Below are 18,955 nucleotides of genomic sequence, written 5' to 3'. Positions count from 1 at the left end.
CCAGGGCCTTGCGCTTGCTAGGCAAGCGCTCTACCACTGAGCTAAATCCCCAACCCCAAGACTTTCTTTTCTTGTGCTCACTTATAAACAAAGCCTTTTATCCTCTCTGGTTTACAGTTGCAGACTTAGAATGTCTTGAATCTGAAAACAGGTTTATTAAATCAGGTTTTGTTATTGCTGCTAATACTCTTTGGGTGAGTGGCCATATGGGATTCTGTGGCAGTGAGTTCCCTCCCATGTTACAGAGGCCTGAGGCAGACCGGTTTGCAAGTGCATGTGGAGGGCGGCAGCTGACTCACAGTGAGCTCCTCTTTAGACACAGACGCTGACTGGATTTAGTGATCCTATTCGTTCTTTCTCTTGGTTTCTTCCTGTTTTTCTAGTTATTAAATTCAGGAAATTACTAAAACCAAGGAATATGTGTTTGATATCATTTGTATGAGTTGAAAAACAAGCCTAATATCACTGTGAAAATAAAAAGCAATCATAAACTAATAAATACCAGAAAAGCAGCTACCTCTAGGGAAGGAAGATCAGGATCTGCACATACCACATAGATTTCTACCACAGCTTTAGTGATTTCTTTCTTTTTAAAAATTTATTTTATTTTTATTATTTCTGGTTTTCCTTAAAGAGTATATCTGTTATTGATACCTTATTATATGCCTGAGATACTTAATGATAATAAAATCAATAGAACTTTTCACTGCTTAAAGCCTCAGTCCTGCCTGTCTTACTTGTCATGAGCTCAGTGTGTTCAGACCGTAAATGTTCTGTCAATATTGTGTCATCAGCGTATAAGAAGTGTTAGACAGTGAAATCTAACGGAGCTCACATACACCAAGTCCTGAGTTGGATCCCTAGCACTGCAAAGGAATAACAGGCAAATAGAGCCACACTTGGAGGGCTGTGCTACTCGAAAATTGTGCCCAGAGATCAGTAGCTACCGAGGGCCATTCACCTTGATTCTTACTGCTTAGCAAAGCATTGTGAGCAAACGTTCTATTATGCATTAGACTGGAAGGTGAAGTTACTAACTGTCAGATATATACATGAGGTGTACAAGGGTTACATGGCTGTCACAAAGGCCCTTGGATTAATTTTAAACTCCTCGTGTCATTTTCTGGTAAATATGGCGCCGGCTACTATTACTGTAGTTTGTTAGCACTGTAAGGGAGTAAAAGGTGAAATCATATGCAATGATCCCCCTTTCCTCACGCATCATTTTCTTAAATGTCTTATTAAGGAATTCAAAAGTAAAATTTCAAGCAAGAACAAAAACTACACCATGTCATAAAATGCAAAGCAAGACGCCTCTGTAACCTTGGTGCTGCTGGTTTTGCACTGGGTAATTTGCTGTGAAAGCTGTCTAGCTTGTTGCAGGATATTTAGTTACACCCCTGCACTTTACCCCTGCCCATCTAACAATCCAAAATGTCTCCAGATACTGCCGATATCCTCTAGGGGGCAGGAGTTCCCTTGGTTGACAACCACTAGTCTAAAGAATTAGGTAACTGTCACATTACAAAAATTAAAGAAACATTCTTGACATATATCTCAAGAATATATATGATATACATACATACATACATACATACATACATACATACATACATACTTGTATACATAAATATTTATATAGCTGACGTTGAGGGAATGCAGTGGGTCTCCATAAACGCCAAACAGAAGAAATCAGAAATCTGTTCTCCAAGAGGAGCTGGTACTGATGCTGCTGCCCTAGAGGAATGGGAAGATTTTAATAACTAAGAGGCGCGGGCTGCAGATATGCCTTGTTCATCTTTTAACAATTTCATACATGCGTACAGGACATTCTGATGACTTTCTCCCCTCACACTTTTCTGCCTCCCTCCCATTCCTATCAACTCCCTTTTCCAGATCCTGGATTTTTACTGGGTTTAGTCAGAGCTGACTGAAGAACTCTGTTTCGGAACTCTGTGTTGGAACCTTGCGGGCTTACTAGTGGCCGCACAACTAAAAACAGTGACTGCTCCCAGAATTTATCTGTAAGAACTAGGTCAGCATGAGGGGTGGAGCAAATTGAAAACTGTGTTATGTTCATCACAAGATAACAAGATTATCGGGCCTGTTCTTGTGCAGGCCCAGTGCAGGCAGCCACATTTGCAATGGCTGTGTTGTACTCCGAAGGTAGCATTTTGCAGTCCTTTTCCCTACCTTACATTCTTCCTGTTGAACTTACGCTTGTTTTTTTTTTTTTCTCCATCTTTATTAAATTGGGTATTTCTTATTTACATTTCAAATGTTATTCCCTTTACTGGTTTCCAGGCCAACATCCCCCTAACCCCTCCCCCTCCCCTTCTCTATGGGTGTTCCCCTTCCCATCCACCCCACATTACCACCCTCCCCCCAACAATCCCGTTCACTGAGGGTCCAGCCTTGGCAGGACCAAGGGTCCCCTTCCACTGGTGCTCTTACTAGGCTATTCATTGCTACCTACACAGTGGAGCCCAGGGTCAGTCCATGTATAGTCTTTGGGTAGTGGCTTAGTCCCTGGAAGCTCTGGTTGGTTGGCACTGTTGTTCATATGGGATCTCAAGCCCCTTCAGCTCTTTCAGTCCTTTCTTTGATTCCTTCAACGAGGGTCCCATTCTCAGTTCAGTGGTTTGCTGCTGGTATTCGTCTATGTATTTGCCATATTCCGGCTGTGTCTCTCAGGAGAGATCTACATCTGGTTCCTGTCAGCCTGCACTTCTTTGCTTCATCCATCTTATCTAGTTTGGTGGCTGTATATGTATGGGCCACATGTAGGGCAGTCTCTGAACGGTCGTTCCTTCAGCCTCTGTTCTAAACTTTGCCTCCCTATCCCCTCCTAAGGGTATTCTTGTTCCCCTTTTAAAGCAGGAGTGAAGCATTCGCATTTTCATCATCCTTCTTGAGTTTCACGTGGTCTGTGCATCTTGGGTAATTCGAGCTTTTGGGCTAATATCCACTTATCAATGAGTGCATACCATGTGTGTTTTTTCTGTGATTGGGTTACCTCACTCAGGATGATATTTTCCAGTTCCATCCATTTGCCTGTGAATTTCATGAAGTCATTGTTTTTGATAGCTGAGTAGTACTCCATTGTGTAGATGTACCACATTTTCTGTATCCATTCCTCTGTTGAAGGGCTCTGGGTTCTTTCCAGCTTCTGGCTATTATAAATAAGGCTGCTATGAACATAGTGGAGCATGTGTCTTTGTTATATGTTGGAGCATCTTTTGGGTATGTGCACAAGAGAGGTATAGCTGGGTCCTGAGGTAGTGCAATGTCCAATTTTCTGAGGAACCTCCAGACTGATTTCCAGAATGGTTATACCAGTTTGCAATCCCACCAACAATGGAGGAGTATTCCTCTTTCTCCGCATCCTCGCCAGCATCTGCTGTCGCTGGAGTTTTTGATCTTAGCCATTCTGACTGGTGTGAGGTGGAATCTCAGGGTTGTTTTGATTTGCACTTATTTCCCTTATGACTAAAGATATTGAACATTTCTTTAGATGCTTCTCAGCAATTGGGCATTCCTCAGCTGTGAATTCTTTGTTTAGCTCTGAACCCCATTTTTTAATAGGGTTATTTGTCTCCCTGCAGTCTAAATTCGTGAGTTCTTTGTATGTCTTGGATATAAGCCCTCTATCAGTTGTAGGATTGGTAAAGATCCTTTCCCAATCTGTTGGTTGCTGTTTTGTCCTAACAACAGTGTCCTTTGCCTTACAGAAGCTTTGAAGCTTTATGAGAGCCCATTTGTCGATTCTTGATCTTAGAGCATAAGCCATTGGCGTTTTGTTCAGGAAATTTTTTCCAGTGCCCATGTGTTCCAGCTGCTTCCCTAGTTTTTCTTCTATTAGTTTGAGTGTGTCTGGTTTGATGTGGAGGTCCTTGATCCACTTGGACTTAAGCTTTGTACAGGGTGATAAGCATGGATCGATCTGCATTCTTCTACATGTTGACCTCCAGTTGAACCAGCACCATTTGGTGAAAATGCTATCTTTTTTCCAATGGATGGTTTTGGCTCTTTTGTCAAAAATCAAGTGACCATAGGTGTGTGGGTTCATTTCTGGGTCTTCAATTCTATTCCACTGGTCTATCTGCCTGTCTCTGTACCATACCATGTACTGTACCGTGGTAATACAGTTTTTATCACTATTGCTCTGTAATATTGCTTAAGTTCAGGGATAGTGATTCCCCTGGAAGTCCTTTTATTGTTGAGGATAGTTTTAACAATCCTGGGGTTTTCGTTATTCCAGATGAATTTGCAAATTGTTCTAACTCTATGAAGAATTGGATTGGAATTTTGATGGGGATTGCATTGAATCTGTAGATAGCTTTTGGTAAGATGGCCATTTTTATTATATTAATCCTGCCAGTCCGGGGTTGGGGATTTAGCTCAGTGATAGCAAGCGCAAGGCCCTGGGTTTGGTCCCCAGCTCCAAAAAAAAGAAAAAGAAAAAAAAAAATCCTGCCAATCCATGAGCATGGGAGATCTTCGATCTTCTGAGATCTTCTTCAATTTCTTTCTTCAGAGACTTGAAGTTCTTTTTTTTTTTTTAAGATTTATTTATTTATTTTGTATATGAGTACACTGTAGCTGTCTTCAGACATACCAGAAGAGGGCATCAGATCCCATTACAGATGGTTGTGAGCCACCATGTGGTTGCTGGGATTTGAACTCAGGACCTCTGGAAGAGCAGTCGGTGCTCTTAACCACTGAGCCATCTCTCCAGCCGAGACTTGAAGTTCTTATCATATAGATCTTTCACTTGCTTGGTTAAAGTCACACCAAGGTATTTTATATTATTTGGGACTATTATGAAGGGTGTCGTTCCCTTAATTTCTTTCTCAGCTTGTTTCTCTTTTGTGTAGAGGAAGGCTACTGATTTATTTAAGTTAATTTTATACCCAGCCACTTTGCTGAAGGTGTTTATCAGGTTTAGTAGTTCTCTGGTGGAACTTTTGGGATCACTTAAATATACTATCATATCATCTGCAAATAGTGATACGTTGACTTCTTCTTTTCCAATCTGTATCACTTTGATCTCCTTTTGTTGTCAGATTGCTCTGGCTAGGACTTCGAGAACTATATTGAATAAGTAGGGAGAGAGTGGGCAGCCTTGTCTAGTCACTGATTTTAGTGGGATTGCATCAAGTTTCTCTCCATTTAGTTTAATGTTAGCGACTGATTTGCTGTATATGACTTTTACTATGTTTAGGTGGGGGCCTTGAATTCCTGTTCTTTCCAGTACTTTTATCATGAAGGGGTGTTGAATTTTGTCAAATGCTTTCTCAGCATCTAATGAAATGATCATGTGGTTTTTATCTTTCAGTTTGTTTATATAGTGGATTACATTGATGGTTTTTCATATATTAAACCAGCCCTGCATACCTGGGATGAAACCTACTTGATCATGATGGGTGATTGTTTTGATGAGTGTTCTTGGATTCTTGGTTTGCAAGAATTTTATTGAGTATTTTTGCATCAATATTCATAAGGGAAATTGGTTTGAAGTTCTCTTTCTTTTTTGGGTCTCTGTGTGGTTTAGGTATAAGAGTAATTGTGGCTTTATAGAAGGAATTCAGTAGCGCTCTGTCTGTTTCAATTTTGTGGAATAGTTTGGACAGTATTGGTATGAGGTCTTCTATGAAGGTCTGATAGAATTCTGCACTGTACCCATCTGGACCTGGGCTCTTTTTGGTTGGGAGACTTTTAATGACTACTTCTATTCATTTAGGAGTTATGGGGTTGTTTAAATGGTTTATCTGTTCCTGATTTAACTTTGGTACCTGGTATCTGTCTAGGAAATTGTCCATTTCCTCCAGATTTTCAAGTTTTGTTGAATATAGGCTTTTGTAGTAGAATCTGATGATTTTTTGAATTTTCTCTGATTCTGTAGTTATGTCTCCCTTTTCATTTCTAATTTTGCTAATTTGGACACACTCTCTGTGCCCTCTGGTTAGTCTGGCTAAGGGTTTATCTATATTGTTAATTTTCTAAAAGAACCAGATTTCGGTTCTGTTGATTCTTTGTATAGTCCTTTTTGTTTCTACTTGGTTGATTTCAGCTCTGAGTTTGATTATTTCCTGCCTTCTATTCCTCCTGGGTGTATTTGCTTCTTTTTGTTCTAAAGCTTTTAGGTGTGCTGTCAAGCTGCTGATATATGCTCTCTCCTGTTTCTTTCTGCAGGCACTCAGAGCTATGAGTTTTCCTCTTAGCACAGCTTTCATTGTGTCCCATAAGTTTGGGTATGTTGTACCTTCATTTTCATTAAATTCTAAGAAGTCTTTATTTTCTTTCTTTCTTTCTTCCTTGACCAGGTTATCATTGAGTAGAGCATTGTTCAACTTCCATGTATATGTGGGCGCTCTTTCCTTATTGTTATTGAAGACCAGCCTTATCCCGTGGTGGTCTGATAGGACGCATGGGATTATTTCTATCTTTCTGTATCTGTTGAGGCCTGTTTTGTACTCGATTATATGGTCAATTTTGGAGAAAGTACCATGAGGTGGTGAAAAGAAGGTATTTCCTTTTGTTTTAGGATAGAATGTTCTATAAATATCTGTTAGGTCCATTTGGTTCATAACTTCTGTTAGTCTGTCTATGTCTCTGTTTAATTTCTGTTTCCATGATCTGTCCACTGATGAGAGTGGGGTGTTGAAATCTCCTGCTCTTATTGTGTGAGGTGCAATGTGTGCTTTGAGCTTTAGTAAGGTTTTTTTTACGTATGTAGGTGCCCTTGTATTTGAAGCATAGATATTTAGGATTGAGAGTTCATCTTAGTGGATTTTTCCTTTGATGAATATGAAGTTTCCTCCTTATCTTTTTTGATGACTTTTGGTTGAAAATCGATTTTATTCGATATTAGAATGACTTCTTACTCCAGCTTACTTCTTCAGACTATTTGCTTGGAAACTTGTTTTTCAGCCTTTTACTCTGAGGTAGTGTCTGTCTTTGTCTCTGAGGTGTGTTTCCTGTAGGCAGCAAAATGCTGGGTCCTCATTACGTATCCAGTTTGTTAATCTGTTGTCTTTTTATTGGGGAATTGAGTCCATTGATGTTGAGAGATATTAAGGAATAGTGATTGTTGCTTCCTGTTATCTTCGTATTTGGAGGTGATATTATGTTTGTGTGCTTTTCTTCTCTTTGTTGCAAAATGATTAGTTTCTTGCTTTCTCTAGGGTGTAGCTTGCCTCCTTGTGTTGGGCTTTACCATTTATTATCCTTTGTAGGGCTGGATTTGTAGAAATATATTGTGTAAACTTGGTTTTGTCATGGGATATTTTGGTTTCTCAATCTATGTTAATTGAGAGTTTTGCTGGATACAGTAACCTGGGCTGACATTTGTGTTCTCTTTATGTTTGTTTTTAAAATTTTTATTACCTATGCAGTGTTCTGCCTGTGTGTATGCCTGCAGGCCAGAAGAGGGCATCAGATCCCTTTACAGATGGTTGTGAGCCGCCATGTGGTTGCTGGGAATTGAACTCAGGACCTGTAGAAGAGCAGCCACTGCTTTTAAACTCTGACCCATCTCTCTGGCCCCAAGTTTATGTTTTTAATTGATGTGTGATTCACATGCAATAAAATGTGCACATACAATAAAAAGTGCTCAGTGAAATCTGAAAATTGTGTTGTGTTCATCACACAAAAACAGGATAGTATAGCATTAGGACCTTCATTTTAATCCCCCAGGGGGCTCTTGTTCTATGTAAATAATAAGTTAGACTCTAAGGTATTCTTTTACTCTGAGGTATTTTATTTAGTTTTATATTTTTAAGATAGGGTCTAACTGTGTAGCCCTGTCTGGCATAGAGCCCTGTGTAAACCTTTGAATTCAGAGAGACCCGCCTCCCTCTGCCTCCCAAATGCTGACATTAAAGTCATGTGCTACTATGCCTAGCAAAACTGAGGGTCTCTTATTAAAAAAGGTATCTAGAAAAAAATAAACACTTGGCCCCAAAATATATTAAGGAATTTTGTCTATTCACCCTTGGGAATTAGAATATGAGGGTATGAGATTTAAATGTATAAATTATCAGAGAAGCTAATTTATAAAAGTGGACCCAGGTATGATTGATCCTACTGGAATCTCAGTCAGTCTTCCCTGATACTGCTCTCTCCCCCTGCCCCTGTCTGTAAAGTAAAAATTTAAAGCCAGTGTGGTTGATAAAGGCTTAATACCATTATTTCTTTCAATTTTTTTTTTTTAGTTTTTTGTTTTCTTTTTTTTCGGAGCTGGGGACCGAACCCAGGGCCTTGCGCTTGCTAGGCAAGCGCTCTACCACTGAGCTAAATCCCCAACCCCAATACCATTATTTCTAAGTGTATGCTGCTTTATTAGTAAACACAGTTATCATATGCATTGGCATGAAGTGGTGTGTCATCAGGGGCATGCTGAAAGCATTGAAAACGTGTTGGGTGGGGCATACACGAAACAAGGATGGTTGTGTTTGTAGAATTGTTGAAAAGTTAGTCACACACAACGATAGTAACTCATTCACAGGAGTTCTCTTCGCTTTTATGCATTTTTTTAAAGTTCCCCTCAGAACTCCTGATAAAAACAAATGCAAAACCTGTACAGAGAGACACATCAAACACACTTAGATCCATGGGATTTCCTCAGACAAAGTCCTTCTGAATCAGGTGAGAGTCAGCAGATAATTTACAGAATTAGACCCCGACTACGAAAGTAGATCTCTTCTGCCCCCAGTATAGCCTGCTGGTGTTCTGTAGTCTCTCACAGAACACTTACAGGCCTCACAATGTTCTAGTCCCTAACACAGGCAGATAGAGCACTTGCCCAGTACATACAGGGTTCAGGATTCCACCCCTAGAGCCTGCCAGAAAATAAGGAGAGGTGAGCCTAGATAAAAATCATATTCTCTCATAATGCATTTTGTTAAAGATTAGAAAGGAAAATAACTGCTCCTTCGGGTCTGGAATTGTTTACTTTTTCCATATCAGCACATCCAAGTTACATGCGCTCATACAGTTTTACACATTTAGATTGGCAGTAGTTCCGAGCATGAGCTTTATAAGCACTTGACTATATCCTATTTAGGACCAGCCAAGGATGTCAGTTACAACTCATCATAGCTTTCTTTCCAGCCACAACACAACATCTGTCACATGACAGCACTGCAGGGCATCTCAGACGGAAGGAAGCACTGTTGTACACGCAGCTGCTGTTTCTGGACGTATTTTAGTATTCAGGATGTACCTTGCCATTATACTTAGCTACAAATAGCAAGCACTATATTTAATATAATTGAATCTACAGTTCTTAGTTTGCTAAATAGTTCTTTTAGTTGTTAAAAAATTGTAAAAAATATAGCGCATAGCCTTATCAAATGTTGGTAAACTGTAACACTCAAGTCTAGACATGGAGGTGAAGCAGGTATCATACAAGACATTGTCTGCCCTCGAGGGATTGTTGGTGTATCTTCTGTAAGGTTTTATTTTACAGTGCTTACCTCGGGCTGAAGTCTTCTGAGGAAAGGCTGCACACGACCGTGCTCTGCAGGAGAGGCCATAGGCTTCCTAAGATGCTGAAGCTGAAGCACGAGGACTTTGGTAGTTTGGACATTCCCTGCTAGTGTGAACTGCAGTCAGATCTCAAGGAAAGCGTAGTGCTTTACTTTTAGTTTGTTACAGATTGTGGACACTTAGGCTAAAGGTTTTGAGAGGTAATTTGTCTTTATATGGGAAATAACTGTAGAGACCTTCTTTGCTGTGGTTAATCAGTATTAACTCTGACGTGCTTAGCTGTATTGAGGAGTATACAGTTCAAAGCTCTGTGCCGAGGAAAATGGGTTTACACAGAGGATTAGCACCAGTGACTGTCCCCTGAAAGACACAAGGACAAGACAACAAGACCACAGGCACTTTGACCAGCAGCTGCATTCTTTGCTAAAGGAATCAAGGAGTGCCACTGATGAGTTAGTAAGCTGTACAGATGGCAAAGAGGGAGGGAGCCCACATATAACATGTATGTATCTTTGTCCTTAGAAGTGTTGATTTCAGTGCTATTCTTCCTGTGCTCCCCGGGGAAGTCCTTCCAACTTCAGAGTCTTCACGTGCACTTCTCACACTTGTCGTTCTTACTTAGCTCTCTAAGTGAACGGTGGAACTGAATGCTTCAGGACGGCACTCGGTCTCTGTGTTCCTCTGAGGTTGCTTATGCACCACACAGGCCTCTCAGTTGTAAGGAGAAAGGAGATGATCCCAGCACATGAAGTGCTTGGTCAATAGTAGCTAAATTTGTCCTTGTCCCCCAGGCTGAGTTCTAGAGGACAGTGTTGTGTTGCTCTTTGTTTCCTCAGGTTTTTAGCTGGGCTGCCCCGGAGTCAATACAAACTGTTGATGTTTGCCTGGCTTCCTTTTTTTTTTTTTTTTTTGGAGCTGGGGCCCGAACCCAGGGCCTTGCGCTTCCTAGGTAAGCGCTCTACCTCTGAGCTAAATCCCCAACCCCTTGCCTGGCTTCCTTAATGACACACAGATAGGTTGTTTTTTCATGTATGCTTTCAACAGGAACATATTTAAAAGAGATTATTTTGGATTCTAAACACATTTAATTCAAATTTCATTGGTAAATTTTAACTACTTTGTAAAACAGCAGAATTCTAAATCTAAGAAAACCTCCTCTAGTTATAAAGCAGAGTGTTGGGCATGGTATCTCATGCCTGTAGTCCCAGAACTCAGGATATAGAGAAGGATCAAGAAGTTCAGTGTTGAGAGCGCTCCCGCCTCTCTGTAGCTGACCAGGACCAGCCACAGTCAGTTCCCCAAATGCCTGTGAACTTTGATGGGTCCTGGAAGATGCTGAACAGTGAGGATTTTGAAGAATACCTGTGTGGTCTCCATGTCAACTTGGCCGACTTGCCAAACCCAGACAAAGAGATCGTGCAGGAAGGCAGCCATATGCTCATCCACACACTGAGTACTTTTTGGAACTACACCATGAACTTTTAGTTGGGGAGATCTGACAGGTATAGGTGACTTCAAGTGCATGGCCATAGTGTGCTAGGGTGGGGGATAAGCTCCAGCATGAGCAGAAGGGTGAGGAGGGCTGATGAGGCTGGACCCAGTGGATCAAGAATAACGAAGAACCCCTGGCCATGAACGCAAGGCTGTGGTCTGCAAGCGTCAGAGTGCACAGAGCAGCCAAAGCAGCTAGAACAGCCAGAGCAGACGGCCTCGGTCTTGAGGGAACGGTGTCAAGAGCCTGTGATGAGGATTCGTCCTCTGCCCAGCAAGAGACAGGAGCCATTAGTACCGGTCCCTTCATTCTCTCTCTTCCTTTTCTTAAGCCTGCCCCAATACAAGTGAAAATTTTAAAAGTGAATTTAAAAAAAGGCTCAAGGACATCCTCGGCTGCACATGGACTTCAAGAGCAGCCTGGGTTGCACGAGACAATATCTAAAAATAATAATAAAATAAAGCTGGCCTAGTGACTGAGTCCAAGTACTCAGGAGGCAGAGGCAGATGGATCTCCATGAGTTTGAGGCCAGCATGGTCTACAGAGTGAGTTCTAGGACAGCTAGGGCCACATAGTTAGACCCTGACTCAAACAAAACAAACAAAAAGCAGAACCTGAGTTGACTCACTACAATATTAAGATATTGCTGAATTAATTTTTTTATACTTGCCATCTCTTTATAATTAAGTTTATGATTTTAAATAAAGACATCTATTCCAATTAAATGTGAATTTAATTCACATTTACTTTTGGAAAGAACAGATATTTACAAGTAATGAATTGCTTGGATATCTCTGTGGTAGTATTCGTTACACTGTTACTTAGTAGCCATTCTGTTCTAGCTGAGGCTGTCTTGGCCAGAGCATTATCTGCAGCTTTTTGCTAAACATGAAGCAAGTGGATTTCCACACAACTGCGTTTAGGATAAAGACATAACTGCTCTTCGGATGTTTTGAAAGCTCGTAGGCTGTCCTCTCTCTTTGGCTCAGATGATTAGCATCCTGTGTTTGCTCTGCAGAGGCCCTGCTGGAGTGCGAGCTCAGGCCCTGGACAGAGATGGAAATCTGGTGGACGATTTTGTGTTTGATGGAGGAGCTGGTGAGATTGGAGATCGCATTCTTCACGTGAGAAATGCACCTTCGCCTGCAGCCACTTCTTCCCTGGCAATTTCTAGAATGATAGCAGAGGAAGTGCAGCAGAGGTTTAAGTTATGAGCGACGGAGGGCGCCGTACCCGCAACCTTACATTCTCCACATCAGCAACAAAGTCTACCAGCTGCATTTTAAAATTAGAATTTAAGAAAACAATTTTAAAACCATGCCTTTTAGGCTAAAATAACCATTGACTTATTAGCAGGATATAGTATATAATAATTTAAAAAACATTCAGGTCCATATTCTTGTGAACAAGGAAACAAAGTGTATCACTACCTGTTCTGAAACTTCAAGTTTACTAGAGACTTAGCCCAATCTAGGTAGGGCTCTTACAGCACATTTGGGAAGGCAGCTTAAAAAATGGACTGTCCCTAAATAAATGTTTGGATTTATAATATTTTTCCTTTTCCTAAATAACTTTATTTGGAAGATGAAAATGCTTGATTTCAAGAAATAAATGAAATGTCACATTTCTAAGTAGCACAGGTAGCTCCGTCTTTCACTTGCAGTCCCACAGTGCGGCCCATCGCTCCCGGTGAACAGCATGCGCCTGTGCTTGTTGCCCTCACTACAGTTCTCTGTGGCTGAGAAAGGGACGTCCCTGAAGGAACTGTGGTTTTATATGTGCACTTTAAAATCCTGACCCTGGGGGCGTCACTGTGCAATTTTATGTCCCTTGCTCACACTAAGGTTCCCAAGATGTTGGCCAGGGTCACTAACAGATAATTCATATCTATTTGGGTTTTCAGAATTCTATAAACTTTGTGAGGACATTTCTCCATTTTGGGTTAATCTCTAACTTGTAGGCATTCACTTTTGTAAACCGCGAAAGTGCCTTACATTCATACTTACTTCACCAACATGCTGAGTTGGTGCCAAGTGCCATAGTGTGTGTGTGTGTGTGTGTGTGTGTGTGTGTGTGTGTGTGTGTGTGTGTGTGCGTGCGCGCATGTGTGTGCGTGCGCGCATGTGTTTATGCGTGTGTGTAGTACAATACTGTATACTGTGTATATGTGTGTGCACACTCATGTTCTAGTTAGTGTCTTACAATTCAGAAGGTTGAAAGTAGAAATATAAGTGAAGAACTGGCAACCTGGCCATGGATGCAGCCAGCAGCGCTTAGGGGAGACACTTCTGTGTCCCTCCTCAGGGTTAATCTCTGTTTTCCTCACCAACACTGTGATGGATGGATGTGCATGTTGATAGGAAAACCTTTTCTTGGTTTTTTTCCTCCTCACTTCAGCCCTTGGTGGTTACATGTATTAAGCTATCTAATCTATTAATTTAAAAGGATACATACTGTGGGCTTCGGGAGGCCACATACCCCAGATAAATAGATGAGACAGTTATTCAACACTTGGAACGGACATTTTGAAACATTCAGAAACCATTTACAGGAAAAACAAGCCCTAATAGTCCTCCATAAGAACTGGTTCCAAAAGAAACGCACTGCACGGAGTACTTTTGTGTTCTAAGACTTTCGTGAGAAAACATTGCGTTAAGATTGTTTTACTTCATGAGTAAGATGAGAACGTTCCTGTTAGATGTGGTCAGAATTGAGATGTGCATTGCTTCTGCTTCACCAACGTGAGACCTGTGCACATACACTAAACTGTGAAAAATAAAGTTACAAATATAAAACAAAAATAACTATCATGATAGAAGCAATCCTAATCCTTTTGGGTCTGTATTGTATGCCCCAAAATAATAGTGAAAATTGTTGAAATATGTCAGTTTAATCTGTTTGTAAAATAATTGATATTTATGTCAATGGGACTTTTTGTTAAATACTAATATATGAGAATTTTCATGTTTTCTGAGAAAATAAAAATGTATATTAGTATTAAAATATTTTAATGTTTCTTGGTGTTATGATTATATTTTATTCCCATTAAACCTCTATTGAGCTGGAGAGATGGCTGAGAGCACTGTCTGCTCTTTCAAAGGACGCATATTCAATTCATAGCACCTACATGGCCACTCACTGCTGTGGTGTGGCTCGGCCTTGGCACTCACCGTTACTCCCAAACAATGAACAGAAAGTTAGTTTGTAGAAGGAAGCTCCCATGTTTGAAAGTGATATTTAATTGAGTGGCAGACAAAGTGACAAATCAGAGAAAGATTTGACAGAATGGGAAACTACAAACACAGAGAAAAAAAGGAGGAAGGAAGGAAGGTCAGCTTGGAGAGGAGTTTAAACCAGAATAGCCATGTTGACCAGCCAGTTAGAGATCAGAAAGTACATGAAAGGGTGAGCTTATTCAGCAGTTAGTCTTTGAGGCTGAAAATATTCTAGGTCTAGATAAGATTGTAAAGAGGCTAGAAGTTTCCAAGACTAGGCCTAGGTTAGGAGACTGAGGCAGTAAGCCTGAGACTACAATTACCCAGGCAAATAAGAGTTACTTTTATAGCTCATGATTGTCTGTAACTCATGCATGTGGTCCACAGACATATGCAGGCAAAACACCAATGCATAAAATATACTTTAAAAAAGATGGCTAGCAGTGGTAGCGCACACATTTAATCCTAGCATTCAGGAGGCAGGGGGATATCTGAGTTTGAAGCTAGCCTAGCTTATAGGGCAAGTTCCAGGGCAGCCAGGGCTACTCAGAGAAACCCTGTCTTGAAAAATAAAACAAAGCTTATTGTAATAGATATCATTAAATAACACTTTCTCTAAGATTGTAGCATGATCCTGGAGGGAAGCCCTTTATGCAGGAATGTAAACAGCTCAAAGTAGCTTAAGGAAGTTCCTGAAACTGACTAGATTTGGTGTGAAGCATTAAAAACTGAGAGCTCATCCCCCAGGGAAAGAAGCTGAGCTTCAAAGAAGACTCAAACAATCCCAGACCAGCTGCCTGGAAAAGGTTGAGAGCAGCTCAGTTGCTTGGAAAGGACACCTTTCAGTCTGAGCAGCCTTCAGGCTGTTCAGTGTAGTCTAGGTTCCCAGCATTTGTTATAGGCCTTGGCGATGCAGCTGTCTTTGAGTCATCTCTGCTCCTGTAAGCAATCCTATACTCATATTCTGTAAGTGGCCTCAATAAAGCTCATTTGATTACCAAGTTGGACTTTGGTAGTATCTGACTTTGGTGTGTCGTGGGTTCCCTATCTGGGCTTGGTAGACCTGTGTATCACATCTCCTTGGGTGATATTTTCTCACACAACTTACATTATGTAAACTATCATAACAGATATAAGTCTTTAAAAACTCTTCTAAAGTTAGGTATAATAGTGCATACCTGCAACAGCTCTCAAGAAGTTGAGGAAAGAAGATTATATATTCAAGGCTAGCCTAGGCTGTGTTGTGAGATTCCTGCCTCAACACAATAACACAATTCCTTCTGTATTTGTGAATAATATAAACTTTAGGTATAGAGGTTTATATTTCGGTCTGACAGTGAAGCATCTTATATTCTAGCTTGAGAGTTCTTAGTCTGTGGGGAACTCTTCTATACATTTTTAGTGTTTCATGTTATGTAACCTTACCCTTTTATCCGCACATGCATGTATCAAAGTCCTTCGCTTGATCCCTTTGGAGGTGTGCATTGTTGGAGTAGTGCTATTATTATTGGCAGAATTCCATTTTTCCTGAGGCTATTTGGAGATCTGCCCACCAGCCTATGGGATAACCTCAACTCCTAGAACTTTCTTCAAAAGACAGTGGTTTATTCTGCCAAACCCTGGCATGTGGAAGTCGGTTGGACCTGCATTGGAGGCTAGCCAACTGTAATGGTTTCTACTGTGAGCTCTTCCTGCACAAGTGAACTAGTGGTAAGCTGTCGGTGTTGTTTGAGGGCTGGGTGTGGCCTCTGGGGCTCTCCTCTGTTCAAATGTTTTCTTATATTTCTTATGAGTATATCTATTATCTAAATGTAAATATTTTGGGGGAGCAATTGTGAAATCAGTTACTGGATTTTTAAAAATTTATCCTATTACTGTGTATGCTGTGTGAATGTTCAAACCATACCATGCATATGGAGGTTGAAGACCTGTGTGGAGTCAGATCGCTCCTTCCATTTTTTACATAGTTTCTAGGAATTGAACTCAAGCACCTTTACCCACTGAGCCATCTCACTAGACCCAGTTAGAGTGCCTAAGGTGCACAGGAAGTAGAAATGATGCCTAGAGATGTTTTCGAATGGTTTGTACCCACTGACATGTTTAAGAGTAGAAACAGATCCAAATGTCTGAAAGGAAGGACAGTGCTGATCCCAACTGGCTCTACTCTCTGCCTTCAAATCCTGCAACGCGTCTTGGGCTTTTTGGTAAATGCTACCTTCTACTGAAAGCAGGCTCTCACGTCAAAGTTATATTAAGATTGTTTTTGTCTCGTGGACAGGAGGAAGGTTTTTACCATTTATATGTGTTGAGAGCTCTATAATGGTATCAGTGAGTTGCTTAGGGAGAGCCCCTTTAATCAGCAAAATATGGAGAGACAGTGGTAAGAGATGTCTCCCTTCCATCCCAGCAGAGGCAGGGGTGGATGGATCTCTGAGAGGAACCATATAGTGAGACTCTGTCTCAAAAAAACCAAAACAGGCCTCTGAGTAGGAAACCTTGAATTTCAGCCAAAGTTTACTAAAAATTGTCTTTGATCATCTTTAAGATAAGCTCTTTTTAACACTGGTGATCTGGAACAATGGTTTTGGTTTTGCTTTGGGGTTTTTTGTTTGTTTTTGTGACAGTTTCTCTGTAGATCTCTGGCTGTCCTGGTACGATCTGTAGACCAGACTGGCCTCAAACTCACAGAGATCCTGCCTGCCTACCTCTGCCTCCTTGCATGGGCCACCATGCCCAGCCTTTCCCATGCCTTTTTTAAAAAGAAATTAGTTTTGCTTGTTTGTCTGAGAATATAAGAGCTGTCTTTTGATATCTATATTTATTGTACCTAGTAATGAAAACATTATACAAATTATTTATATTTGGAAGAAAAGAAATGTCTTTGTTTTCTTACTTAATTCCTTATTATCTGGGTCCATGTACATATATGATTGTTGACAGATCCCTGGCTTGGATCTGTACTGAGTAGATGATGAGTTCATTGTTGTTCATAGCTTAACTTAATTACTGACAGGACCTAGAAAGATTTTTATTGTATTAATATAAATAAGAAAGAGCAGAAATGGTATCTTTCCACCCTCTGGTAGAAGTTGGTGTCTGGGACAACAACTTATAAAAAATGATTTCTCATTGTGTATGTCAATATTTAAATGACATACATCATGAGCTCAGTGCCATCCCTAGAGCAGCAGGAACATGGTTTCTATTTAAGAGCAGACTGTATGCAATATACTGACAGGACGATTGCTTGCTTTCCTCTCTTTTTCTGGGGGGGGGGGTAGAGGGCACACAACCCATCAATCCCTTAGAATTTAATTAAGAATTAGAGTTGCCTTCCTAAATGATTGACTAATCATGTATGCAGAAAAATAATTGAAGAACGTAAGGTCATGACTTTGAAAAGGAATGAACAGGAGGGCCATCGGAGGGATTGGAGAGAGGGAGAAATTTATATAACTATATTTTACTTAAGTAAAAAGAAAATTATAGTTGCTGTTGGGAAGACATTTTTGACATGCAGTCTGATAATTTTGACAACCTTAAACATTTAGTGAGGGTCACGGGGGCAAAAAACTGTGTCTTCTCCAGCTTCTTTCAATCAGGCAGCTGTAAGTAGACTAAAGCTACGTAGGGAACCATAAAAGTGAGCAGTAATTTATAGTTTCCTGTGGCGATGCTTTGCTACTGATATGCAGCACTTGTAACTTTACGTAAATTGAGGAAGTATGACATGGTAAATGCGAAAAATGTCAAATAAATCATTGGAAATGTTTTTTTCCAGTGGGAGAATATTAGTAGTGAAAATATTTAACTCTTTTAAAATGAAAAATGTACTTGGGACATCCAAAGTTATTTTTCAAAAGCCATTCTATGTTTTTTTTTTTTTTTTTTTTTTTTTTCTTTTTTTTTTCGAGCTGGGGACCCAACCCAGGGGCCTTTTAGGCAGGCGCTCTACCACTGAGCTAAATCCCCAATCCCCCATTCTATGTTTTTAAAAAGGCAGATAAAATCATTAATATGAAATTAGTGCCTTCAAATTCAAACATGTTTGAGATTTTTGTTACATATGCAGACATATACAGATACCCCTTTTATAGTATGTATTTTAACATTTCCAGTTTTAATACTTGGAAGTAAAAGTTTATGTTCTGGCTGAAATTTTGTCATTAAAAATGACTTACAGGGCTGGAGGGAAGGAAGGCTAACAACTTGAGTTTGATCCCTAGGACCCATGTGGTGGAAGCAAAGGACAAACTCTGAGCCATTGTCCTCTATACATAGGCATGGGTCGGGTACAAGCTTTCACACAGAGAGTAAAGAAATGCTTCAAAGGTGACTGAATGTTGTCACTAAATGATACATTCATAGGATGAAAATTCAAACGCTACAAAAGTCGTAAGTGAAAATTCTCTGCTCCAGCCACCTGGTTTTCATCCTTGTGGTAACAAAGAATCCCATTTTTCCTTGTTGTTCCATAGTAAAAATGCCACCTACTTAAAAAAAAAAAAAAAAAAAAAAGGACTGAAATAGCTGAAGGGGTTTGCAACTCATAGAAAGAACAACAATATCAACCATCCAGATCCCCCCACCCCCCAGAGCTCCCAGGGACTAAACCACCAACCAACGAGTACACATGGAGGGACCCATGGCTCCAGCCACATGTAGCAGAGGATGGCCTTGTCTGGCATCAATCGTGGGGGGGAGGCCCTTGGCCCTGTGAAGGCTCAATGCCCCAGTGTAGGGGAACGCCAAGGCA

The 18,955-nt window shown here is 40.5% G+C and overlaps 1 protein-coding gene across 1 annotated transcript in view; it reads left to right on the top strand.

Annotated features, from left to right (window-relative positions):
* Positions 1–13,076, top strand: part of L2hgdh (L-2-hydroxyglutarate dehydrogenase) — a 40,230-nt gene extending 27,154 nt beyond the window's left edge. The window contains exon 10 of the mRNA XM_032907867.1: positions 12,003–13,076. Coding sequence (XP_032763758.1) covers positions 12,003–12,198 — 196 coding nt within the window. The 3' untranslated portion in view covers positions 12,199–13,076. The remainder of the gene's footprint in view (positions 1–12,002) is intronic.
* Positions 13,077–18,955: the final 5,879 nt, after the last annotated feature.

The sequence above is a fragment of the Rattus rattus genome, chromosome 7, assembly GCF_011064425.1.
Source record: "Rattus rattus isolate New Zealand chromosome 7, Rrattus_CSIRO_v1, whole genome shotgun sequence".
NCBI classification, from domain to species: Eukaryota; Metazoa; Chordata; class Mammalia; order Rodentia; family Muridae; genus Rattus; species Rattus rattus.
This window is presented reverse-complemented; position numbering and strand designations above follow the sequence as displayed.